This window comes from Haemorhous mexicanus, chromosome 22 (assembly GCF_027477595.1).
Source record: "Haemorhous mexicanus isolate bHaeMex1 chromosome 22, bHaeMex1.pri, whole genome shotgun sequence".
NCBI lineage: Eukaryota > Metazoa > Chordata > Aves > Passeriformes > Fringillidae > Haemorhous > Haemorhous mexicanus.
In genome coordinates, this window is record NC_082362.1 from 8,566,882 (window position 1) to 8,593,109 (window position 26,228).

The 26,228-nt window shown below is 46.0% G+C and overlaps 1 protein-coding gene across 2 annotated transcripts in view; it reads left to right on the plus strand.

Annotated features, from left to right (window-relative positions):
* Nucleotides 1–26,228, plus strand: part of VPS53 (VPS53 subunit of GARP complex) — a 65,730-nt gene that overhangs the window by 17,670 nt on the left and 21,832 nt on the right. Inside the window, exons 5-15 of one of the 2 annotated variants that reach the window (XM_059865683.1) lie at nucleotides 1,501–1,587; nucleotides 1,825–1,940; nucleotides 3,050–3,169; nucleotides 8,313–8,391; nucleotides 9,236–9,379; nucleotides 11,098–11,240; nucleotides 14,205–14,346; nucleotides 16,063–16,167; nucleotides 19,412–19,506; nucleotides 24,350–24,592; nucleotides 25,999–26,146. In XM_059865683.1, the coding sequence (XP_059721666.1) occupies nucleotides 1,501–1,587; nucleotides 1,825–1,940; nucleotides 3,050–3,169; nucleotides 8,313–8,391; nucleotides 9,236–9,379; nucleotides 11,098–11,240; nucleotides 14,205–14,346; nucleotides 16,063–16,167; nucleotides 19,412–19,506; nucleotides 24,350–24,592; nucleotides 25,999–26,146 (1,422 nt within the window). The remainder of the gene's footprint in view (nucleotides 1–1,500; nucleotides 1,588–1,824; nucleotides 1,941–3,049; nucleotides 3,170–8,312; nucleotides 8,392–9,235; nucleotides 9,380–11,097; nucleotides 11,241–14,204; nucleotides 14,347–16,062; nucleotides 16,168–19,411; nucleotides 19,507–24,349; nucleotides 24,593–25,998; nucleotides 26,147–26,228) is intronic. The other variant, XM_059865684.1, reaches the window with a different exon arrangement.

The window sequence follows — 26,228 nt, forward strand, 5'->3', positions numbered from 1 at the left end:
AAAATCAGCATTTGCTGTTAGTGCTGCAGCAAAGGGAGACAGCAATTGGCATCTGGAAAGAATTTCAGGCTGAATCTTGAATTTTATACAGACCATACAAAACAGTTGCTGCTTGCTTAATAACCCACTTATTAATTACATTTCAGAGTAATGTGCTGCAGGCCTGAGCACAGAGCCAGAGCTGTGTGTTGAAAAGAGCATTCTTTGCTCCTTTGCTCTGCACTTCACCCACCAGCCTTTAAATGGAGGAGAAAATTTAATTCTCAGAAGAATTGGAGAGGCTGCTGGGGGCTGTTCAGGCCTGGCACAGCCACCCTGCAGCACATTTTTGTGTGTTCATGTCCTTTATTGAACATCTGTGCCACCAATCCAGAAAGTGTTAACTTTCACATGATTCAGAAAAATGTTCAGAGGAGACTTCTCTTCCCCCCCTCCTCTGGAAAATGAATTATAAACCATCTCCAGCTTTTATACTTTTATTATAACCCAGCTATATTCCAGCAAAAGCTCCTGGCAGATAGTTTCCTCATCCATTTCCAAATGAAGATGTGTTAAATTTATTTGCTGAAGGAACTTGTAGCTTGTGCTGTAACCTTGGTCATGGGACTGGATATAAAAGCAGAGGGATAGAAGCCCACTTAACAGCAGGGAACAAAGTGGAGCTGGAGCTGGAAATGTTATCAGGCTGGGAAGGCAGAACGTGTAGAATTACTGCAGAAGGCAGATTTTGGCTGTGTGATTTTGGATTTTGGGTTTTGGACATGTGGCTTCCTTCACTGCATCCACGTGTGCTTCACACTGCTTGTGTGAGCTCAGGCTGTGCCATGGCTGGATAAATAAAAGGGACCAGGTGCCCCAAGAAAATAGCACTAAAATCTTATTTGAAATATTTAAAATATTTTTTAATCCTGTTAAATGCTGAGAGCCATTTCCTGGGCTCCACCTCTTTACCTGTGCTTAGAAAGAGCCATTCCTCCTGCAGGTGTGTGGGAGGCTGGGCTGCCCATTCCAAAGGAATCAGCATCATGTTTTCCACCAGGATAATGTCCTGCTAATTCACCAAGGGGGTTTGGGCAAGCACTCAGTGTTCTAGATGTGTGTTTTTTATTTATAATTAATGATGAGCATAGAGGTCTTGTGGAGGTTTCATTTTTCTGCTCTAAATATGTGTTGATCAGGAGTAAGTTCTACCTATTTTTTCCACACTTAGTATGTCAAAATATATTCCACTAACCTGAAAGAGCTGCTTTCATAAAATATCTTGATGAAATTTTGCCAAATCATTTTTATAAAAGGGATGCTGAATCCCTGGGCCACTCAGGTTCAATATTCCAAGGTGGTACATTGACTTTTGTTGTGCTGCTGGTATTTTCTTGGTAAGAAAGCTGCTCCCCTCCAGTGCCCCAGCCCCAGGGAGTGTTAAGAGCAACTGTGCATTTCTTAGAAAGGTGAAAACTGAATGCAGATTTTCTTTCCACTCTGACCTTGTTTCTTTTCCAGGCCCTGGAAGAAGCCCAGAAAGCCATTCAACAGCTTTTTGGTAAAATTAAGGATATTAAAGACAAGGCTGAAAAATCTGAACAAATGGTGAGCAGCACTTTCTTTCTGGCCTTTGAAAGGGAGGGGACACTGGCTTTTCCTGTCAGTAACATTTTTGTCCTTGGTCCTGGCTGCTTGGGAATTTCCTGTGTTGAACCTGTGGTGTCCCCAGGGCTGCTGAGCTGACACCTCTGCAGCCCTAAAGAGGAGAGAGTGGCTTCTTCTCTCCTGAAAATTCCATTGCTGGGGCTTGATGTTCAACCAGAATCCTTTCTCATTCTCTAGGTGAAGGAAATCACCAGGGATATCAAGCAGCTGGACCATGCCAAGCGTCACCTGACCACCTCCATCACCACCCTCAACCACCTCCACATGCTGGCAGGGGGGGTGGATTCCCTGGAGTAAGTCTGGGAATTCTTGCTGTGAAGTTTGTGCAGTGATCTCTATGGGTCTGGCACAGCCTGCCTGGTTTTTTTGGAGGGAATTTTGCTCCCAAGTCTGGAGTTCTGCTGGCAGATCTGTGTTGCTCTGAGTGACCCCCAGCCTGTGTTGTGTTTAATAATTTGCAGCATCGATTGCTTGGATTGCTCTGTTGATCCTTGGTGGTAAGGAATGAGTCTGGCTTCATTAAGGAATCCTCATTAGAGATGTGCTCTTGGGAATTTGGGAGGATTTTTGTCACTCTTGTATCTAGAACTGCAATAGGTTTTGGTAAAGGTCGATTCTAATTTTCATTCCAGCATGAGTTTAAGGAAACCTTGCAGCTTGTACCGTGTGTAAATTGGGGTTAAATATTTCTAATAATCCTTTTTGGTGTTTTTAATATGCTTGAGGAACATCCAATCTAGGAAAATACTTTTTTTTTTTTTTACATGTTGCATCTGTGAAGTTGCACAGCCTGTTCTTGGTTTGTAGCAAATCCTGCACGAACGCCGGGTCGTGAAACGCTGAGAATTCAATTTTACTTAGCCTGCTGTCTCCACTGGACCTATCCTAAAGGATGATATAAAAATAAATTAACTTGATTTTCTTTTCTTTTTTTTTTCCCTGTCAGTTCCCTGTGAAAGTTATTAAGAGAGAAGTCAAGGCTAATGGCTTTTCAGCATCATTCTCCTCCAGAGGAGCTTTAGCTCACACTTTGTGTGTGATGACGAATGGCTTCACTCAGGTCATTACAGTGAAATAACATTTACTGCCTCCAGACCCATACTGGGAAGTGGATGCATTCAGTAGTTTACATGTTCCTTGCCAAGTGTTGCTTTTGACATTTATGGGTTTTTTGGGGTTTTTTTTTTGAGGCATTGTTAGATTTGTGCCAGATTGGTTTATTTTAGCATCGCTTAAGTGAAATTTTAATGCAGCTTTGGAATGTTAATGAAGAGCTGTGTGTTTTAGAAAAATAAATGTCAATAGGGACCAGTGTGACCCAGTGGGGATGAAGTAACCTGTGGAATTACCACCCAGGACTTTGATTGAATCTGCCTTTGTCAATCTTTCATTTCCTCTGCAGGGCTATGACCAGGAGGAGACAATATGGGGAAGTTGCCAACCTTCTCCAAGGTGTGGTGAATGTGCTGGAGCACTTCAACAAATACATGGGGATCCCTCAGATTCGACAGCTCTCTGAGAGGTAAAAGGGTCAAACCCTGAGCACTCCCTTTCCTGCTGGGGAGGAGGGGTAGGAAATGTCAGAATCTCAAGGATGTGAAGCTTGGACATGGTCCTTGGAGCTTCCTTCAGCCAAAACAAGCAGGTTAAAACTGGACAGAGTTTGCTCAAATCTGGAGCAGCCCATTCTGTGCTTTTCACTGCCTGGCTTTTCATTTTCTCACCTGGAGGAGGCTGTGGAAGTGCGGGTTGTTGTGTGTGATGGTCACATGCAGGTGTTTGTGGTGAGCCCTGAGGTGGTGCTCTCTCCTGCTCTGTTCAGCTCAGTGATGGAGCCCAGCAGCCTGGCATGAGGCACAAATCTGTCCATGCTCATGGTGATGTCTGGACCCCTTTGTGCCTCAGCAGGATCCTCACTGAGCCTGCAGAGCCCCAGGGCTTGGACAGGCAGGATTTCTCCTTCTGCCTTTGCCAAACTTGGTTATTCTGAGCACCTTCAGTTTCTTCTGCCAAAACCTGCTCCCACTGCCCAGTTCTGCTGAGATTTGAGGCTTCTCTTCCAGCCAATCTTCCTCTGCTGGGCTGGGACAGTTCTGATTTTCTGAACTGGAGCTACAATAGTTTGGTGAGGTTTGGTGCAAGTCCCCAGCACCCTCAGCAGTAGCAGGTGAAGGCTCAGTGGTCACTAAGCCACCATTTCTCCTTAGGCTTGGCTTCATTTGGGATGTGACAGCTTCATTTGGGATTTGAGGGAACAAGGTCCTCCCTGTTCTAGGGGACAGTGCTGCCCCTGCCTGAGGTGACTTTGCTCATTGCTGAGGTACTCAAAGGAGTCTTCCAGGCACAGTCATTAATTTTTTTGGGTGCCTCCCTTTGCTAAGACAGCAGCTGGCTCCCTGTGTTGTTTAGTGATGGAAACAGAGTTTGAATGATTTGTTTGTAATGTTTTCATGTAAATCTGTTGGATTTTCTTTATGATACAGACGCCTCTTCCAGAAAACACAGATGGAATCCATGAAACAGAGCAGAAGAAAAATCCACTCTCAATCCAGAGAAGGGATGGGGCCTTGTTTAACAAAGCATTTGACCATAAGCATTTGCTTAAATGAACATGAACATCAAGGAAATGTAAACATATGTCAGTGCTTTTCTGAGTTGAGGCTGTTGTCTGTTCCAGCCTTGTGCTCAGAGGTTGCTTGCAGTGGTAATGCCCTTTGGGCAGAAACCTGCTGTCATTGGCCATTTTAAGGCCAAATATAATTTAAGCCTTGCTCTAGAATTCTGGCTGCTTTTCCCTTTCTGGTGGATGATTATTTAATACTTTTGTAGTTGCTGATTGTTACAGAAACCAGTTCAGGCTCCTGCTAGCAGGCAGGGTGGTTTCGAGTCAGGCCAGCAGACTGGCAAGGACATGGAGGAAAACTTCTTTTGTTTTATTCTCCCTTCAAGATAAGGATCTGAAAAGCTCAAGTCTGTTCCTCCTATTTTTAGAATTGCCTCGGCAGGGTTTTCCTCCCAGTGTTTATCCAGGGAGAGCTGCACCATCTGGTAGTGATAGAGGAGGCTGCTGTGGGGTGAAAGGAGCTGCTCTGGGGTGCTGCTGGCAGCTCCTCACTGCTCCACATCAGGCAGAAAATTCCTGCAGGGAGGTCCATGGCACCATCATTCTGCTTTTGGAGTTTGACCCCGTGGCTGTGTGTCAGGGCCTGGTTTGGAGTTGAGTTTTCTCTCTCTTTTGCTTGGAAATCCTTTTGTGATTCATGAAACATCAGAGGAGGTTTGCCTGGCTTCTCGCAGGGGTATTTTTAGACTGTGGAATTGCTGAGGTCTGATATCTCATGGATTTGTTTTAATGGTACAAGTGAAGCCTCTAGGATGTTGGGGAAGGCAAGAAATGCTTCAGTAGCTGTTGGCACAGACCTGTGACAGTAACCAATGTCTGTTCTATACAATAAGCCCATTATATGCACTGCTCAAGCAGCAGATTCTGTTGCTTTCTGCAATAAAAAGCCTCTTTTTTCATGGTGTGAATGGAGTGAAGCCAAGTATGAATGGGAAACCATGGGAAGGAGAAGTGCCTGCTTGGTGGTGCTGGATGTGCTCTTTGTCATGGGCTGTTCCATTTAGGTTGCTGCTCCTGGATGCTGTGAGAAGCAATGATGTGTTTTTAATGTTGTTTTCCACCTGTTCTGTCCCTTTGAAAACAACCAAGCCAAAACCCCACTGGAAGGATTCATTGGAAGCCTGGACTGAACTCTCAATTAGCTGGCTTCTTGTGCTGATCCTGTTGAGCATTGATGTAAAAATGTCACAGTTCGTGGCCAAATGTAAATATTTTCCTAAGAGCATTCCTAAAACAATTTCTAAGGCAGTGCATTGGTAGCTGTTGCAGTAAACAGGAATATTTTCTTATCTCTCAATCCTCTGCTGTTTTCTGTCTTTGGAGGGAGGTACAATTAGTGGTCCCAAACCCACCCAGAAAAAATGGTCCTGCAGGCCTAGCAGATAGTGGAAAAAAGCCTGGAAAGTATTTAGGAGAAAGATAATTATAAGTTTGCCACAGGAAAGCAGGCTGGCTCAGCCTCTTTTTATCTCAGCAAGCTGCCAGGCTTGGTTTAAGATTTCTGGTAGCTTTGGCTAAAGGAATTGTGGTTTCTAGTAATTGAATGTCATTTGAAACATAGCAGTGGGTTTTCTTGTTTTTATTTTTTAAAGGCAGGGGAAACAGGGAACAAAAGCCACTAATAATAAAACAGAAGTCAGAGAACAGAAATCATTAATAGTTGGATGACCAGAGGGTTTGGCAGCCCCAGAAAAGGCAGTTCCCTGCTGTGTGGGATATCCCAGTTTCTGGGGGAACCTACCCAGGGAAAGAGACCCTTATCAAACCCACTGAGGCTCTGAGAGATCCTAAATCTCTTATCTGGGCTTGCTGAGCCAGCTCACCTGCTGAAGTGGTTCCACACACACCCTCAGGCTTTTGTGGCTGCAGCTCCCACTGCATGGAGAATATTCTGAATTATTGCAGAGCTGACAGCTTTCCACTGGGGCAATAATCTCCAGGGGCTGAATCAAGTGCCCCCCTTGTGCTCTGCCTAAGGCAGGTGAGCTCTGAAGAGGTGGCAGAAAGGTTTTCTTGCTTCTGGGTGTGTGTTCATAATTGTGAGAATAATTGAGTGTTTCTGTGTGTGTGGTTATATAAAAGTGAATTTTACTGGGAGGGCACTGGGGCTCCCTGTCCTTGCTCACACCTAAACTTTGGCTCTGCCCTGTCCCTCTCTTAGAAAATATGATGGAAAAAAAAAGATTCAAGCTTGTTCTCCCTGAGAGAAGAGAGATTTTTTTATGCAGGACCTATTTTTAAAAAAATACATATTTTTAACATCCCACTTGAGCAAGGCATTCCTGCAAGTTCCTTAATTTAAGGATATGAGGATCCCCATTAAGATTATCCTTAAGTACTTTCCTGAACCAGAGCCTAAACCAACAAAGCTTGTGGACAGGGCTTTTAACTGCTTGACAGAGGCTCTTTTAAATTTGTGGAGTCTTCAGGAATCTGGCTGCTGCTCTTTTCAGTGCCTCCACTGTGCTGCACTGCAGCTGTTGTCAAACAGAAAGGTCCCCACAGCCACTCAGTAGGAAAGGAGTATCACTGCTAACAGCTTCCAGTTGTTCATACAAACTCACTAATTTCTGTGACTCCTAATTCTACACACTTCTTGTTTCTGGATTATTTAAAAGATAAAAAATTTCAGTCTGTTTTTAGTGTCTTTTTTTTTTTTTTCCCACTTCTTTTCCTGCAGAATGAAAGGTTTCTTTCTGTCATGCTTTCTCACATGAGCTGCAAGTGCTTTCTTGTAGAATTTAAGCAGAGGTAAACTTGTAGCTGTGGCTTCCTCCTTACTGATTAAATTTCAACATATTAGTGATTTAGATTTCAGCATTTTGTTTCCCACTTATGAAGTTGTTAACTGGATGTCTTTACCTGGAAGAGTAGAGGAGTCTCTGAACATTTCTGTGAAGCAGAGAGCTTAAGTGAGAATTATTTTTGACACTGCAGGCAGGAAGCTTTTCCAACAAAATCCCCATAAATAAATCCTGAGGAAGGCAGGTCGTACACCCAGTTAAATCACTGATATAAATTTATATTTCAGCCATCAATTTTCTGCATTTGGCACCAGGAAAGAATCCAGCATTGTCAGATCATCTCGTGGGTTTTTTGCTACTAATGGAACTCAAATGGGAAGATTAAAGCAGCAGATCATTCCTTGATAAGGTTGAGGAGTCTTAAACAAGCACAAAAAAAAAAAAACCAACCCAAAAAAAAACCCCAAGTCTTCTCCCCACAGTCTGAACAAACATTTTCACAACAGTAAATGTCACCAGTCTTGCTAAAGTATCAATCTCAGTGGAAAAATCCACTGTCTGAGTGATCAGTTCAGACCTGAAAGCCTTTCCAGTATAATAAAACCTGATGGAAGAATTCAAGGGCTGCAGAGGGATAGAAGTGCCTCACTGTTTGCTTTGGCACTTTCTAGTGTGTGTAGGCATTTCCATTTCCCTAGAAGTATCAATTAAGCTGTATTGACTTTTATTTCTGGAAATTGGAAGCTTTATTCTCTCAGCCAAATAAAGAGCAAGGTTGTGGTTTATTCTACTGCCATTTCATCCCTTTTGCTCTTCTGTGCTTCTCTAAGACACTGAGAATTTATGGGATCAAACTGCTGCCAGCTGTATTCATTTAGAAGTGGATCAGTACACCTGGAGCTGTGAAGGGTTCTTGGTGAAGATTGAGACACTGTGAAGCTTTTTACCTGTTGGAAACATATTTCTGTAAAATGTGGGCAACAGGAATGAATTTCAGTGGAGATCACACTGGCATTAAAGGCCTTTCAAATAGCTGATTAAGTGGCCCTTATTGAAATATGAAATGGCAGCAGGGCAGGAGAGCCCAGGACATGTTCTGCTGCAGCTGAGGGCTCAGGAATTGTCATTCAGGGAGCAAAAAGTCTCCCAATTTTGACACAGAGACCTTCTGAGTGGGGATATTTTGTCTTCAGCATCTTTTTGATCCCTTACAAACCCTCCTGCAGCTGCTGGTGTTGCAGCCACCTTGCAGGGAGGTTGTTGAGACCCCCCCAAAGCCCTTCCTGTGTCCCCCCCAGGGTGAAGGCAGCACAGAACGAGTTGGGGCAGCAGATCCTGGCTGACTTCGAGGAAGCCTTTCCTTCCCAAGGCACAAAGGTAAAGTTCTCACTTTCCCTCTTCCTCCCAGTGAAAAGTGTCACTGCAGACTCTTCAGGATGATTGTTGTTGGGTTTAATCTCATTTTTCCTCTAGGTTTGGTCTCTGCCTGTTTCAGGAGTTTGTTCAGAAAGCAGAGGGTGATTTCTCTCACTCTGGGGGGAAGTGCCAGCCTTCCCTTCTCTCTGCACACAGCTCCTGCAAGAGGCTGCAGCCAGGCAGGGAATGCCCAACAATTCATCTGTGGGGTTTCCCTGGGGTCTCACCCAGTGCCTGGTTATTTGTTGGTCACAAAAATCAGAGTTTTGTTCAGAGGAAGCCAAGCACAGGCTGGCTGCTGACACAGTGCCACCAAGTTTGTGGCTGCTTTACTCAGCACAGACACAAATCTGGGCTGGGGCTAAGGCACCAACTGTGCTTCCCCAGCATTGTGCATCCAAACATTTGCAAACAGTAAGGGGAGTAGGTGTGAATTTGAATTTCCTTCCAAGAAAACACCAGTTCTGTCTTTCAAACCACCAGCTCTGCTGGTTTCTTCATGCAAGTGCCAAGGACAGGAATGAGGAGACTCTTTGGAGCAGTTGGTGAAGGGCAAATCTGTGTCTGTGAGAAGCAGCACCAAAGCAGCTTTTTTTAAAAAAAAAAAAAGTTTCTAAATTTTCTGCCTTTACCATGGAACAACTTCTTGATCAGTGAAATGGAAGCAGCTGAGCTTTCATGCAGCAATAAATAAAGAGTAGCAGCAGAAAGGAGAATAATAGGAAAGGATAAACCTGGCTGCATTTACAATCCCCCATTCCACTTATTTAACCTGGAATCATTTTCTTCCTGTTTGTTTTGACAGAGGACTGGAGGGCCCAGCAATGTCCTACGTGATGCCTGCCTGGTAGCCAACGTCCTGGACCCCAGGATCAAACAGGAAATCATCAAGAAATTCATTAAACAACACCTCTCAGAATATCTGGTCCTTTTCCAGGAAAATCAAGATGTAAGGGAAGCTTTGCAAGCTCCATTTGGATTTCACATTTTGCTCTGCTGGCATTCCCAAAGTTCTCACTTCCACAGGTTCCTGTGGTGAAAAGTTTTTGTCCCAAGGGCTTGGAAACACTGATTTTGATGAGCTGGGAGTTGCTGCTATCTCTGCCAGGATCCTCCCACCTTAGAGCTCAGTTTCTCAGATCACTAGAAATGTTTTCTCCCCACATATAGAAAATAAATAAATTAATGTTAGATTTATTTCCTGCCCTGTAAAGGGTTGAAAACTCAACACCATTTCCCCCAAACAATCAAGAAACACCCCAAAATGCTTAGAAAGCTGAAGGGGAGGGATTTCTAAGAGGTATTTATCTTTATAGCTAATTTTTAAACTTCCTGTCCTGATTCTAACAGCTTTTTAAAAGTTTACCATAACCTTCATGAATTTGATAAAAAAAAAAACCCAGACAAACCAGAATCACCTTTAGATCAAAATGTATTTTATCAATTTCAAATGTTTGACATAGAATAGAGAAAGGCTAAGCTGCCTAAGTTTGAATAACATTTTTCCATCAAAGTTTTCTGGATTAATCTTTCTGCTTTTTGACCAGAAACCACAATTATTGAGGGGGAAAAAAAAATCCATCCTGCTCAGCTTGTAAGAATTTTAGTTGGAATTTAAATGTGAGCTGAATGTAGGAATCCAGGAATTGCTGCACTCTCATCCCACTGACTTTAACCCCTCTGTCTGAAACAAAGAGGGTGGGATCAAATGAAATATTATTGGATTGAGTTTTCAATAATCTCTGCATGATTTAGGAGCACTGTTATCCTCATTTTCAACAGAACTTGCTCTCTTAATTCACACAAGATAGGATTTTCAGTCTGGCATGTGTTTAAGCACTTGGAATCCCAGAATCATTGGGGTTGGAAAAGACCTTTCAGATCCTTGATTCCAACCCTTGCCAAGTCCTTGCTAAACCCTGTCCCTAAGTGCCACATCCACACATCTTTTCAGTCCCTCCTGGGATGTGACTCAGCCAATTCCCTGGGCAGCCTGTTCCAGTGCTTGATAACCCTTTCAGTGAAGAGATTTTTCCTGATATCCAACCTGGGAGAAGCAGTGAGAGAAGCAAAGAATGATCAAAACAATTCTTATCTCATACTGCTCCTGTGTTGTTCACAAGTGGAAGGCTTTGTGGAAGGTTTTTACCTGAAGGCAATTGGTGATTGGATTCTGGTGTGAGTGTTTTGGTTCACTGACCAGCTGAATCCAGGTGTGTGTGCACTGGAGATGAGTTGAGTGCTTGGCAGATTCAGTTTAGATGTAATGTAATATAATATAGAATAATACAGTATAATCAAGTAATTAATTAGCCTTCTGATAAGATGGAGTCCTCATCATCATTTCTCCAGGACATCAGGCAAAAATATCACCGATAATCCAAAGCATTCAGAGGATGTTAATCAATGTGAAATCATGAGACAGAGCAGAGCTGCAGCAGCACAGCTCTGAATATTTGCTAAAGATGCTGGTGGTGCTAAAAGGTCTTTGTCCCTGGGGTCCAGGTGGCCTGGCTGGACAAGATTGACCAGTGCTACACCTGGATCAGGATGTTAATCAGTGAAAAATCACCTCTGCTCGAGAGAGAGCAGAGCTGCTGCAGCACAGCTCTGAATATTTGCTAAAGATGCTGGTGGTGCTGAAAGGTCTTTGTCCCTGGGGTGCAGGTGGCCTGGCTGGACAAGATTGACCGGCGCTACGCCTGGATCAAGAGGCAGCTGGTGGATTACGAGGAGAAGTACGGGCGGATGTTCCCCGCGGAGTGGTGCATGACGGAGCGCATCGCCGTGGACTTCTGCCACGTCACCAGGTGAGCCCCTCCTGGGAACCACACATCTCTGAGCAGCACAGAACTGCCCCTCCTGGGGAACCACACATCTGAGCAGCACAGAACTGCCCCAGGATTCTGCCACGTCACCAGGTGAGCCCCTCCTGGGGAACCACACATCTCTGAGCAGCACAGAACTGCCCCACCTGGGGAACCACACATCTCTGAGCAGCACAGAACTGCCCCACCTGGGGAACCACACATCCTCACTCAGAACTGCCCCAGGGTTCTGCCAGGTCACCAGGTGAGCCCCACCTGGGGAACCACACATCCCTGAGCAGCACAGAACTGCCCCACCTGGGGAACCACACATCCCTGAGCAGCACAGAACTGCCCCACCTGGGGAACCACACATCCTCACTCAGAACTGCCCCAGGATTCTGCCATGTCACCAGGTGAGCCCCTCCTGGGGAACCACACATCCCTGAACAGAACTGCCCCAGGATTCTGCCACGTCACCAGGTGAGCCCCACCTGGGGAACCACACATCTCTGAGCAGCACAGAACTGCCCCAGGATTCTGCCATGTCACCAGGTGAGCCCCACCTGGGGAACCACACATCCTCACTCAGAACTGCCCCAAGGTTCTGCCACATCACCAGGTGAGCCCCACCTGGGGAACCACACATCTCTGAGCAGAACTGCCCCAGGATTCTGCCACATCACCAGGTGAGCCCCACCTGGGGAACCACACATCCCTGAACAGAACTGCCCCAGGATTCTGCCAGGTCACCAGGTGAGCCCCACCTGGGGAACCACACAACTGCCCCAGGATTCTGCCACATCACCAGGTGAGCCCCACCTGGGGAACCACACATCCTCACTCAGAACTGCCCCAAGGTTCTGCCACGTCACCAGGTGAGCCCCACCTGGGGAACCACACATCCCTGAGCAGCACAGAACTGCCCCACCTGGGGAACCACACATCCTCACTTAGAACTGCCCCAGGATTCTGCCATGTCACCAGGTGAGCCCCTCCTGGGAACCACACATCTCTGAGCAGCACAGAACTGCCCCAGGATTCTGCCACGTCACCAGGTGAGCCCCACCTGGGGAACCACACATCTCTGAGCAGAACTGCCCCAGGATTCTGCCACGTCACCAGGTGAGCCCCACCTGGGGAACCACACATCTCTGAGCAGCACAGAACTGCCCCACCTGGGGAACCACACATCCTCACTCAGAACTGCCCCAGGATTCTGCCAGGTCACCAGGTGAGCCCCACCTGGGGAACCACACATCCCTGAATAGAACTGCCCCAGGATTCTGCCATGTCACCAGGTGAGCTCCACCTGGGGAACCACACATCTCTGAGCAGAACTGCCCCAGGATTCTGCCATGTCACCAGGTGAGCTCCACCTGGGGAACCACACATCTCTGAGCAGAGCTGCCCCAGGATTCTGCCACATCATCAGGTGAGCCCCACCTGGGGAACCACACATCCCTGAGCAGCACAGAACTGCCCCAGGATTCTGCCAGGTCACCAGGTGAGCCCCACCTGGGGAGCCACACATCTCTGAGCAGCACAGAACTGCCCCACCTGGGGAACCACACATCCTCACTCAGAACTGCCCCAGGATTCTGCCACGTCACCAGGTGAGCCCCACCTGGGGAACCACACAGCCTCACTCAGAACTGCCCCAAGGTTCTGCCACGTCACCAGGTGAGCCCCACCTGGCTAATCACACATCTCTGAACAGAGACACACATAACTGCCCCAGGGTTTTCTGTAAGAAGCTGTGAGAAAGCTCAGAGAATTAAAACAATTATTATCTCTCTTTCCATTGTTTATAGATATCATTCTCCAGAGTGTTCATTGATAGTTCAGCAGTAGTGGAAAAGAAGATTCTTAAAGTGTTGCTCTGATTTTTGAAGATTTTTTTAAGCTTTCTGATGTTTACATTCTTGTAACAAACTTTCTCACACACTTTCTGTAAATAACACATTGTTTTGCATTCTTTTATGGAGGAGGAGAAATTTAATAGACTCTTAAGTTTGTCCAGTGTCATTGGAATGGTAGCACTTTCACCCTCTAATCCACTGTCACCTTTGGAAATCTATAAATATTAGAGTCAGAAAAATAAAAGTCCCTTTTTTACTTTATAAAATTCCCTTTTTTACCTTAGAAAGAGCAGTGAGTCTGCATCGTGTTGTTTCCTATCCTATAGTGACACTAAAGGGCAATCAGGTCTTAAGTCCATCTTTGTTTCTATAAAACATGTAAATAATAATAATAATAATAATAATAATAATAATAATAATAATAACCACCTGTATATTTCTAATAACAAAGGGCCTTTTCATGCCTTCTGGTGATAGAGTCTCTGTACCACCTTTGTCTCTCCCAATACCCCTTTGGTGATACCACACAGCTCCTGCTGCCTCCCAGCTTCCTGAAAATAAAAGGTTGGCTTGGTTCCTGCCAGGCTGGTCAGTGTCTGAAGGCAGGGTGCAAATGTCTCTGTGGAATTGTCTGTGGTTAAAAGGAAGTGAGGAGTGAAAAGGCTGAGAAGTGTCACTAAAACGATGAGAAACTGAAGTGATGTGAAAATCAATTTTCAGCGTAACAGAGGTAAAAATCAGCAATATTTCAGGCCAAGTGGAATAGCATGAGCTGACTGTGGTGGCCAGACTCTTTGCCAAGCAGACAGGGAAGCAGAGGAAGGTGCCAGTGGCACCTTTGCCTTTGTTCTGGGACCCCAGGCTTGGATCCTCAAGTGGCTTCCCCAAGTGGCTGCCAGGAGATGGGCTCCTGTTACCCACAGAGCAACTGTGGCTGTGTTTGAAATGGGATCTGCAAAGCAGTTTTATGGTAGAGAGCCTCTTAGGAATTAGCCTGAATTTTGAGATGAAAGTCTCTCTGGGGAATGGACTGAGTTGCAGTGTTAGGTTTCAGACCTTTATAAGAAACCACATTTGTTTTTTCTATATCCCCTCTCTCTTGCAGGGCAGAGCTCTCCAAGATCATGCGCACCAGGGCCAAGGAGATTGAGGTGAAATTGCTTTTGTTTGCAATTCAGAGAACAACCAACTTCGAGGGGCTCCTGGCCAAACGCTTCTCAGGCTGCACTCTTGCTGATGGCACAGGGGTAAGGGCATCTCTGAAGGGCTCTCCTTTACTCTGCAGCTTTCTCAGGAGGAAAAAAACCCTCCCACATAGCTCAGAGAACACAGGAGGTGTCACCTGCAGCCTCCCCTTGCTCAGGTGTTCATGTGACTCTGCTCAGTATCACTTTTTTTCCTGTATTGGAAAAGTGATTTTTTAGTTGTGTAGACCATAGAGAAGATGGCTCAGTGGTAATTCTGAAGAGCTCTCCTTTACTCAGCAGCTTTCTCAGGAGGGAAAAAACCCCTCCCACATAGCTCAGAGAACACAGGAGGTGTCACCTGCAGCCTCCCCTTGCTCAGGTGTTCATGTGACTCTGCTCAGTATCACTTTTTTTCCTGTATTGGAAAAGTGATTTTTAGTTGTGTAGACATAGAGAAGATGGCTCAGTGGTAATTCTGAAGAGCTCTCCTTTACTCAGCAGCTTTCTCAGGAGGAAAAAAACCCTCCCACATAGCTCAGAGAATACAGGAGGTGTCACCTGCAGCCTCCCCTTGCTCAGGTGTTCAGTGTGACTCTGCTCAGTGGTCTGTAATTGGAAAAGTGATTTTTAGTTGTGTAGACTGTAGAGAAGATGGCACAGGGCTCACAAGAATTAAAACTGCTCTGCTTGTGTGCTTTTTTGGTCCTCTTGGGGCCCTGTGCTGTTTGAAGCCACAGATTATGGTGTGGTTAAATGCCTTGTCATGTTTGTTCTCTACATGTCAGTGGCACATTTTAACTAAAAGTCTCTTCTTCTCCTCATTTCTGGGTGCCACACATTGACCACATGGAATTTCACTCCCACATTGTTGGGTCACTCTGGCTTGCAGGGACATTGGTAGCTTCTGCTTTGTCTCTTTTGGTTGATGTTAATGGCAGAACCAAGAGGAAAAAAACCTCAGGGAATATCTCTGGAGCCATCTCTGAGCTTTTCCTGCCTGGAATCTCAGCCCAGAGCTCTGCCAGCCAGATGCCCTGGCAGCTCAGAGCATGTGTGGTTGGCTTTTCTGTGCAGCTGGTGTCTTTTAGCCTGGCTGGATGTGATAATTCAGCCTCCAAGGAAAGCCTGCTGGACCCACTGGTCATTTGCTGTGGGTGCTGCTAATTCAAAGAGGAAGTCCTGTAAGGTTTTGTTTTCCTCCTGGCTGAATTTAGATCTCTCAGGAATATGTCTTTATTTATTCTGACAAATTTCATAGAAAATTTGCAGCTTTAATTAAATTGACTTCTCTGGGTTGTTGGAAGTGAGAAAACCAGAAGGGGAGGGTGTGGTTTCAAATGACAGAAAATCCTGTGTTTCCCCCTTTCTGACATGTCTGGAGGCTGTGACACTCAGGCTGTCACTTGCTCTGTTTTGTACCCCAAATGAAGGCCACCATTATCAATGGCTGGCTGGTGAGTGCAGAGTGGGGGACAAACAGTGGGAGCAGCAATTTGGGGTTGATTGCAGGGCAGAGCTGCTGTGGGTTATCCCAGTGGAGACCACACACTTTGGAGTGGGGTTTGGGAGAGTGGAAATGTCACACTGGATAAAATGCCACACTTTCAAGGAGGATTCAGGCAGCATGGAGAGGGGGGCAGGATCTGATCCCCTCTGCTGGGAGAAGGCAGATTGCTGGGCAGTGCTTTGAAGGGCTCAGGGAAGCAAAATGTGGATGCAGCTGTGTGCCAGAGGGCACAAAACTGGCTGTTCTCTGAGGAGCTTCCTCTTTTCCAGCAGAAGAAGGCAGAAGTGCCACCTCCCTCCACCAACCCCTTTCTGGAGGATGAAGCTGGGGCAGAGACAGATGAGATTGTGATGGAGAAAAGTGATACAGACAAAGTAAGTCTTTGAAGCTCCCACTTCTCAGCCTCTGTCATCTCCTGTGGGGCCTCAGCTTTTCCCATCCCATTGATTTGAAAAGTTTGTTTTCACAGCAATTAATTTAGTGCAGTTTTGATCCTTTGTGCAGCATTCAGGCTCCCAGTACGACCATGCTTTGCTCTGGCTCACTTCACTGAAACCAAAGCAATCTTTATTCCAGTTAATAGTGCAGAGACAATCCTGCCACGTGAGAGTGAGCTGGATTCTGTTCCAGCCTCTACAGCAACAGCCCAAATGTGACTACAGCATTTCTGTCAAAGGGAGATGGAATAGCTTTTTGGGTTTTCAGATCCCCAAAGAAGCTCCTCTACCAACAGTTGCAATTCATATTTTGCCCTGTCAGCCAAGCAAACTGTCTGGAGTCACCAGGCAACTCATTGAACTTTCAAGTGTCAGCTTTAGATTTTCACTCCAGACAAATCACTTGTGGGATTTTTATCTTTGCAGTGCTTTTTCTCCATGACCTCTGCAAAGCAGGCAGCACCTCACTGCTTGTACCAGCCCAGGGCTTCCAAAGCCCTCTGCAAACATTAAAGGGTGAATGGTAAATGCAATTGTTTTAATTGGCACCAGTATCAAAGCTTGTATTTTTTTATACACCAGATGGATGTTTTCTCAGTGTTCACTTGTGGGTTACTTGAGGCTGGAACTCTCCTCCTACTGAGGGGATTTACAGCCCTGTAAATGGGCCTTGTGCAGGTGTGTCCTGGTGGGTGCCCAGGGCCTCAGGACCTGCTCAAATCCTTGTCCCTGGGGAGAGCAGGGGGTGGGAGCTCAGCCTGGTGCTCTGCATCCCCTCCAGATTTCCAGAGAGCCAGGCAGCCCCTCTGCCTTCATCCACAGCCAAAGCCCTGAAGCAGAATGATTTAAGCAAGGTTTTGCTCTTCCATTAAAATCCAGCTTGGGCAGTTGGTGTTGTGTGGATTTTATCAGTGAGACAGATTGGGAACCTGGGGTGACACCTCTGGTGCATTTTTTGGGAAGAGTTTGCTTTCCAGTACCTAATGGCTGGGAGGTTGGCTGGGATGTGCAGGGTTGAGATGAGAGCACATCCTTGAGAAGCCAGTGGTGTTAGGAGGCAGCTGAAGAGATAATTACAGCAATTAGGGCTGGGTTGATTGAACAGCAGAATGCAGCAGTTCAGGAGCTTCTGAGAGAGGAGCTGCTGTGCTCCCTGGACCTTGTGAAGCCACCCATGGAGAGGAGACATCCCTGGGAGTGCAGCTTGTGCTGAGGCTGCCCTTTCCTTGCAGGAATGCCCTGTGGCAATGTCCCAGGGCTGTGGCAATGTCCCAGGGCTGGGCTCTGCTGCCCTGCAGCCTGCTGGGTGCCAGGTGGGCTCCAGCACTTCAGTGTCCCAGTGCCAGCAGCTGCTGGTTCATGCTGGGAGGCTGGAAGTGCTGCAAGTCTCATCTTTCCTGTCCCTGCCTGAAGAACAGAAGGGACACACAGAGCTGAAGATGAAGGGTTTTCAGTGAAAGAGCCCTTCCAAGACACCACTCCTGAAAATTCAAGACACTTGGGAATCTAAAAGAGAGCACAAGAATTTTGAGGGGGGGGAATCCATGCTAAAAAAGCCCCTCTTTTGGTAATCCTAGCAGTTCCATTTAATCTGTTTACTTTGGATAGTAATGAAAGGAAACTGGGCCAGCTGCAGACCTCCTTGCTGTGACAACAGTAACCTTTTATTATTTCCATCAAACTCAAGGAGGAAATAGCTTCAACATCTGCAGCTTTTGGACGGGGTTGCACACTCACAAATACAGCTTCAGTGCTACTGGTAAAAGATTTAATATTCCTTCCAGCAGACATGCTGGGAGCAGCGTGGTGCAGAGACCAGAGAGCCAGGCCTGCTGCAGGAGCTGAGTGGTAAACATGGTAAATCTGCTGCTTGTGCTGGCACTGCCATGCCAGCCCTTTGCAGATGGGAGCTTTCTGTGATTCCCAGCCATTTCTTCCCTCCCAGCTCCAGTGAGTGTGTGCATCCTGCACCCAGAGGGGTTTGGGTGGAGGATGCCTGGTAATGGTTCTGTCCCAAGGCTCTTCAAAGTTAAATTCTTCATTTAAGGCTCACAGAGGTGGTCTGGCCTCCATAAAACCATTCCCTCACTTTAGGTTTGCAGCCCTAAGCTGGGGTTCATTATTTGGGGCTGAATTGTTGCTGAGAAATGTTTACCTTGTCACACTCTGATAGTTCTACCAAATTCTTTGTGCCATCTTTAGGAGATAAAGTCCTTTAGGCTTTGCTTCTTTTGTTTGGCTTTTCTTGCATTAAAAAAAAAAAAAAAAAAAAAGAAATTCAGCTGGAAAAATTCATATCTTCATTGGCTGGGAGCTGATCTTGGCTTTTTGTGGAGAGAGAAGCAAGAATTCCATTCCAGAGTCACTGCAGCCCTCTTTGCAGCCAGGGGAAAGCTGCTGGTGTGCTGGGAAGGAGCAAGAGAAATTTTTATTAGTAAAAAAGAATAATAACAATCTAGCTGTAGGGCAAAAAAGAGCTTAAAGGTCCTGCCCAGCCTGGTATGAAACAGGCAGGAATTGAAATGTGGGAGTTGTTCCAGTGGCTGTGCTTGGCCATGGTTTGAGTGCAGCACTAAAATCAAGTGAGGGTGAACAGGGTGGCTCCCACATGGCACCTGTGCTTAATGCTTTAAATGTGATTTAAAAATAGAAATCTTTGCATCCCCAGGAACATGGTTCACAGTGAAAGCAGGCCTGTATAATTCTGGCTCCTGGAGTAATTACATGCTGTTTATCTAAATAAAATTCATTCAGATGAAGCCTGTAACTCTGAGTTATTGCCCTTGATATTCTAAAATGTAAGGATTCTTTAATCTTGCTTCCAAAGAACTGCTCCATTTGATTTCAGAGGGGACTGGAGGAGCCTTGTTACTGCTTGAAGGATTGAGGGAGATTTTATTTGCAAACTGCATTAAGATTCTTCAGCTGAAATCTGTTAGCATGGAGCAGCCTTCTCTTTAAGGCTAAGAATATTTTACAAGTGCAAAGATAATTCCTTGGCTTGCTAACAGCTCTCTAAGAAGGAGGGAAGACTTGAATATAATAACATTTATATGCTTTGATGGTTTGACAGCAAATTTCTGTGTTACAATATCTCTAAAAGATTTCTATCCTTCTGTGCTGTTGCACTGCAGCTCCTTCAAGGCAGGTTTGAACCAACATTTGAAATGTTTCCTTGCAGCCAAAGAAGCCAAAGGTCCCTGACAATCCTTTCCATGGCATTGTTTCCAAGTGCTTTGAGCCTCACCTTTATGTGTACATTGAGTCCCAGGACAAGTGAGTAACCAGCCTGAGTTTCAGGGTTTGTTGGGTTTGGGTGTGTTGGGTCGTGCTGGGTTCTGGACAAAAGCTGCAGAAAATGAAAATATTGCAGCTCTGCTGCCTGATTTCAGCAGGAGCAGTGTTTGTGGTTCAAGAAGCTTTGAGTGGGGCCTTTGCTTGGACAGAAGGAGTGTTCAGAGGGCTGTGGAGCTGGTTTGTGTGGAATTGCAGAGGGCTGCAGGAGTGGTGCCTGCTGCCTTCCTCTGAAAGAGGCTCAGGGTTCCTGAAATTTCTTCTGTTGCCTCTGCAATTCCCACTGCAGACATGTGTCTTCCTCTCATCTCATGTCTTCCACAAATGACAGGGTTGGGTTTTCTGTAAAATACACATGTGGCTTCATGGCAGAGGGGTTGTAAGATTTACTTTGTAGGAATGAGTTATTTGAGATCCTTAGATGAAAGGTTGTAAGGTAACATTCTCATTGCTCACAGATTGGGATTTTGTCAGGGGCTTTAATCCCTGGCACCCTTCTTCATCTTCCTCTTTGACTTGCAGCAAAAAGCCTTGAATGAAAGGAGCTTTCAGCTTGGAGCTCTGAGAAGTTCTCAGGGCTCTCACCACACTTCCCTGTGCACCTCCATTCACACCAGGGCTTAAATGACATCTCAGTAACAGCTGCAGTGCCACCTGGGAGAGGAAGCAGTTGAAAAAGGTTCAGTTGAGTCTTTTAGCACAGATTAGTGGCTGGAGAGGAGGAGGTGCCTGCTTGGTGTATCTCATCTGTGTGTGCTCTTGTATCTTCCAAGGCTTTGTCTAACTCGAGCCTTGCAGTGTCCTGATTTTGTCCAAACTCCATGAAAAACACCTTGCAAAAGCTTTTCCACGTCCCATCAACTTTTTAGGCTTAAAAAATAAAAAATCATTAAGTAGCTGAAACCTTGCACAGTGCTGTGTCCTGCTGGGTTTGGGTTCTGCTCTGCAATATCACAAAGGGAAACTGATATTTCCCCCTGCCCTCAGCCAACTGAGCACAGACTTCTTTGAGTATTTCTTCCCTTCTCACTGGGGGCCATTTTAATCCCCATTTTGGTAATTCTACCCCACTGTGCTCCTAGCCCCTTCAGTTGCCTCTTTTTTTTTTTTTTTTTTTCCTTCTCCTTTTCCTTTACAATCATGAGATGTTTTTTATTATCTTTATAGCCACAAGCTGCAGGGAGTTCAAAGAAAAGCTGCCACAGTATTCCCCATGCTGCCCCTGCCTGCCAAAAATTGCTTTCCTTCACAATTTTCTCTCTTCTTCTTCCTTTGATTGAACTTTTGAGGAATCTGTTGCAGTTGTCTGAAAAGGAGATGTTGCTTAGATCATTAATTGTATGTTTGAGCTCTAAATAGTGAGAGCAATAGTTTTGTTCATCATTTTTCTGCCACATTAAACCTGTGGCAGAAAAAAGCCTGGGCATTTTCTGCCAAAAAATTGTTTCCATACCCTTTTATAGAATCACAGTGCCAAAATCTGTAGCAGTTTAAGAGGAGACACCTGAAAGAAGGAGTTTAAAGATGCTGCTCTCCACCCTCAGCTGCAGGGTAAATGTCAGATTTCTGCCCAGCAGAGCAGATTTCATTCCTGCCCCTTTGGGATGTGCATCTTTAGGTGTCCTTTGTGGTCCAGGAGCACACAGATGTGAGCTGAGCTGTCCTGGGAGAGGAGGAAGAGCTCTGTCAGGTCTGCAGGGCTGAGAGTGTGCAGAGCCCTCCTTAAATCTGCTCAAAGGCACGTCTGAGTGCTTGGAAAACTGGCCCTTTGTGCTGTGTGTTTGCAGCCTCATCAGCAGAGAGGCTTCCAAAATCCCCAGAGCATGGGAAGTGCTCTGCAGTGCTGCAGGTGTGTCAGTGCCACTGCTCTGCTCACACCCCTGGGCACACCCAGCTTCCTGAGCACCCTCTTCTTCTCCTGGTTCTTCTCCTGATTGCCAGCACAACCCTGAATAGGTTGAGTGAAAGAAAATAAAAACCCAGAGGAAGAGGAATGCAGGAATGAAAAGAAGCAGAATAGAATTCCCTTTGTGTGATTTCATTTCATTCTTTCTCTTGGTTACATTTGGCTAGTTCTCACTCCCAATAAATATGCTACTGTTAGGAAATACCACATCTGCTCTACCAGAGACTTTTCTTGGAGCTTTTCCTTTTTTTGCAGAGTCTGTGCAGAAAACACTCATTTTCTGTAGCTCTCCTGCCTTCTGCATGTTTCATCTCCCAGCAGCTTTTCCTGCCAGACTCTGTGTGCTCCCAGTGCTCCACACAAAGATTTGTGGCCTTGCTATCATGTTTGGCCAGCTGAGGCTCATGTGAAGCTCTGCCATCAGCCAAGGTGTGCTTTAAGGATCTAGTAGCTCTTTTAGTGCCCAATATCCTGATGTTTTGCTTGCACCAGTGCCATTCTGGAACAGGAGCAGTCCCACAGCCTGGGGTGATGGGCAGCTTTATCCAGGTTGGGATCAGAACAGGCATGAAGCCCCAGCACTGCTCTCCCAGCCCTTCTGAACAGCTGCATTTTCTCCTGCATCCCACTTGACAAGACCTTGGGAGGGCAGGAAAATGCAGATCCATTTCACTTTGCCTCAGAGAAGAGGAGAACATGTGGGCTAAACATAAAGAAACAAAAGCCATTGACATTCCTGACCCTGTCTTGAGACCAAGAGAAGGCAAAAAAAAAAAAAAATCAAGTGCCTGGTGACTGCTAAGAAAGCTCCACTTTGTTGCCCAGCTGGAGCCCAGCACAGATGCAGAGGTGGAGATGCAGCTGTTGGGTTTGACAAGGAGTGAGCCACGTCCTCTTTCCTTGAGAAGCTGCAGGAATCTGCAGGCTGCAGCAGCCATCTGTTTGGCTCTGCTACAGCTACAGAGGGAGGTAAATTCTGCTTCTCTGTGGCCCAACACAATCAATGCTTCACTTCAGCCTTCAATTGCTGCTGCCAGCGTGGAGATTTATCACATCAGTGGAGCAGCCTGATGTTTTTACAGTGCTTGTAACACAGCTGAGGAGCTGGGAGTGTGGAATCAGAGCTGTGTGCAGGGCTTGAGCAACAGGCATGGAAAAAGGGGCTTCTTGTCTTTGCAACAGCCTGGCTCCATGATGGAGATCCTGGTGTTCCAAGCACATCTCTGGAGATGAGTTTGGCCCAGCAGATCACTCCTGGTAGGAGCTCATCCATTCTGAGGCAGCAGCCTCTGAGTTTATCAGGGAAGAGATTTATGGGTTCTGTGAATTCTCTGACTTGTGGGTTCTCTGATTCTCTGATTTGTGGGTTCTCCCATTCTCTCAATTCTCTGACTTGGGGGTTCTCTGGATTTTCTGACTTGTGGGTTCTCCCATTCTCTCAATTCTCTGACTCGTGGGTTCTCTCATTCTCTCAATTCTCTTACTTTTGGGTTCTCTGGATTCTCTGACTTGTGGGTTCTCTCATTCTCTGACTTGTGGGTTCTGTGAATTCTCTGACTTTTGGGTCCTCTCAATTCTCTGATTTGTGGGTTGTCTCAATTCTTTGAATTCTCTGATTTGTGGGTCCTCTCAATTCTCTGGTTTGTGGGTTCTCTCAATTCTCTGAATTCTCTGATTTGTGGGTTCTCTCATTCTCTCAATTCTCTGACTTGTGGATTCTCTGAACTCTCTGATTTGTGGGTGCTCTCATTCTCTTCTCTCCATTCTCTGACTTGTGGTTTCTCTGAATCTCTGGAATTTTCTCTCTCACAAGAGGGAAAGCAAAAAGGGGTGGAAGCTGGGGGAAAGTTGTTGATTTTGGTGGGTTTTTCCCCTTTCACTGGTAAAGGTGAGAATGTGCTGCAGAGTCTCAGCCTTTCTCCTGAGGATTTGGTTTTCTCCTTGAGAGCCCTGGATCATGGCACAGCCCAGCCCCTGCACCCTCAGAGGAATATAAACTCCAGGAACTCCTGCTCAGCAGAGTACCTCTCACCTGATGGGCCCAGCTACTTCCCAAAATCCAAACTTCCTTGGGGAAGGCTGTGAGAATGTGCCTGGGGGAGGAGGTTTATTGCTGGAATTCATCTGGCAGAGGTTATTCCATGGAGCTGAGCTGGGCTGGACAGGGATCTGCTGTCTCTGGAGGGGTAGGAGCAGAGGAACTCCCCAAGATCAGAAGATTCTCTGGTCCTGTGTTGATGGCTCTGGCTCTCTGCCATGCTCAAAAACCTTTTTGTCCTGGTGAAAGGATGGAGTGAAGTTTATTGTTGCCTGAAGAGTGAAATATTTGAGTAAGGACCAGGCTGTAATGAATCCCTGGAGACAATGAGAGGGCTTTTTGTGCTTTTAAAAAGAGTCTGAGTAGGAAGTGCACTTTGTGCTCATGCTAAATAAAACTTCTTTAAAGGATGTGTGAAGTTGTGCAAAACCAGGTGGTGTCCAAATGGGACCAAGCAATGGCAAATGGGACAGACCATTTTGAGCACATCCCTTCAAAATCCATATTCCCTGAGCTCTGCTGGGATGGGAGGCCTGACTGTTCCTTTTCCTGGTGCCAGGAATGAAACTTGAGCACAGGCTTAATGCACTTGCATCAAATGTGCTGAACTGAGCCCTGGCAGACCTGGGAGCTTTTATGTGTGGCTGGAGAACAGATTTGAAGCTGCCACTAAAACTCCTGAGCACAAAAGGTTTGGGCTGTGGAATTGTGTGAGCTTTGTGCTGGGAGTGTGGAGATAAGAAAGGGCTGGGAATCCCCAGCTGCTAAACCTGAACTTGCTGCTGTCACAAGACAGAGCATCTCATTGTAAGCATTATTCTCTCCTTTCACTCCAATTCCTCCCTCAGCAGACTCAAGTATCCTTTTATTCCCCTCCCCAGGAATCTGGGAGAGCTGATTGACAGATTTGTGGCTGACTTCAAGGCTCAGGGTCCCCCCAAGCCCAACGTGGATGAAGGAGGAGCTGTGCTGCCCAGCTGTGCTGACCTCTTTGTGTACTACAAGAAGTGCATGGTGCAGTGCTCCCAGCTCAGCACTGGGGAGCCCATGATAGCCCTGACCACCATCTTCCAGAAATACCTGAGGGAATACGCCTGGAAAATCCTCTCTGGAAACCTGCCCAAGTGAGTCTGGCCCCCCCAGAGCTGCACACATCCCCCTGCACTGAGGAGCTGATGGTTTGTAGAGATAATTCAGAAATGCTTCCTGGTGAGCACTCATTTCCCTGTCAAACACCCAGGTAGCAGCAGGATCACCCCATTTACTGCATGGTTTTCTCCAAAGTTCAGTTTCCTGCCCAGAGAGCAAATGAGCAGTCACACATTGTTTTTCTTTTAAGGGCCTCTGGAGAATAGCTTCATATTTGGCTTTGATTAGCAGTCAGATTTGCAGCTTCTTGAAGTTCCTTTTGAAATGCCAGCCCAAGGCTCTTCAGAGGGTCCTGGCTTTCAGAATTGCTGCTCCTGCTGGGATTCCCAGCTGCCCTAGCCAACATCATCTATATGGTAATTTATAATGAGGGTGGTTTATTTCTGAGATGCTGAAGTGCTTCCCTGTACCTCTCTCTGCTCTGGAACATTTTATCTCTGTATAAATAAGATCTGTAGATGTAAATCCAGTGAAAGGAGAGGAAATCCTAATGAGTTTGCAGCAGGATGGATCAGTGTACAGGCTGAAGGTGCTCCTGAGATGTTGCCAAAACTCCACTGCAGATCATTTTATTTGCCTTTTAACATCTTCAGTTTGTTTCCTTTGTAAACCTGGGAGCAGCAGAATGACTTTCTGAAACCAGTAAAACCTTTCACAGATGGAAGGGCAGAGGGTTCCATCCAGACAAGTGGAAAGATAAATTTAATGTGTGTTCTCCATCAGACCTCAGTTGCATTCTTTATCCACATTTTTTTTTTGAGTGCTCCATTTTTGCTGTCCAAGATAAATATCACTGTCCTATTTTTTTTTAATGGATTTGGATTATAAAGAGTTGAGAAGTAGGGAATTTCCTGCCTCTGAACTGCTCTGAGTCTGTCTTTGTTGGTACATGAACCTTGCTCACTGGAAGGCAGAGGAGGGGAAGGCACATCTTCTATAATTTACTTTGTTGATACCATCAGCTTTTAAAACAGCTTGCCAAAGTCTCAAATGCATGTGGACAGCTGTTTAGTGCTGCAGAGATAAATATGACAAGTTTCCTGATAGTTCTGAGATCCTTCTGCAATCTTTAATTAGATTTTGGATAACTGGCAGTGAAGGTGAAGCTACCTGGGAGAGGCTGTGTTCCACTTGCATCCTGATCTGTTTTCTTGTCAATGAGTGAGTTGTCCTTTGCTTGAAGACCTGGTACAAAGCTCTTTGGAAAAGAAATTCCTTCACCAAAATAGCAGTTGTGGGTTTGATGTCCTGTGTTGCACAGAGTTGTGGTCATAAAGCCTTTTTATGGCATTAAAATCCAGCAGTAATTTTGCACTTTGAGTGTCTGTACTCTCAAAAACCTCACAGGTTTTACCTGGTTTTTGGTTTTTTTTCCCTCCAGGACAACCAGCAGCAGTGGTGGGCTCACCATCACAAGTTTGCTGAAAGAAAAGGAAGGCTCTGAAGTGGCAAAGTTCACTTTAGAAGAACTTTGCCTCATTTGCAGCATCCTGAGTACTGCAGAATATTGCCTGGCCACCACCCAGCAGGTGAGCTTTCCTCTGAGGAGGCACCAGCCCCTCCTCTGTGTTGCTGTGGAGACTGGGACAGCCAAAATACTAAAAAAAAAAA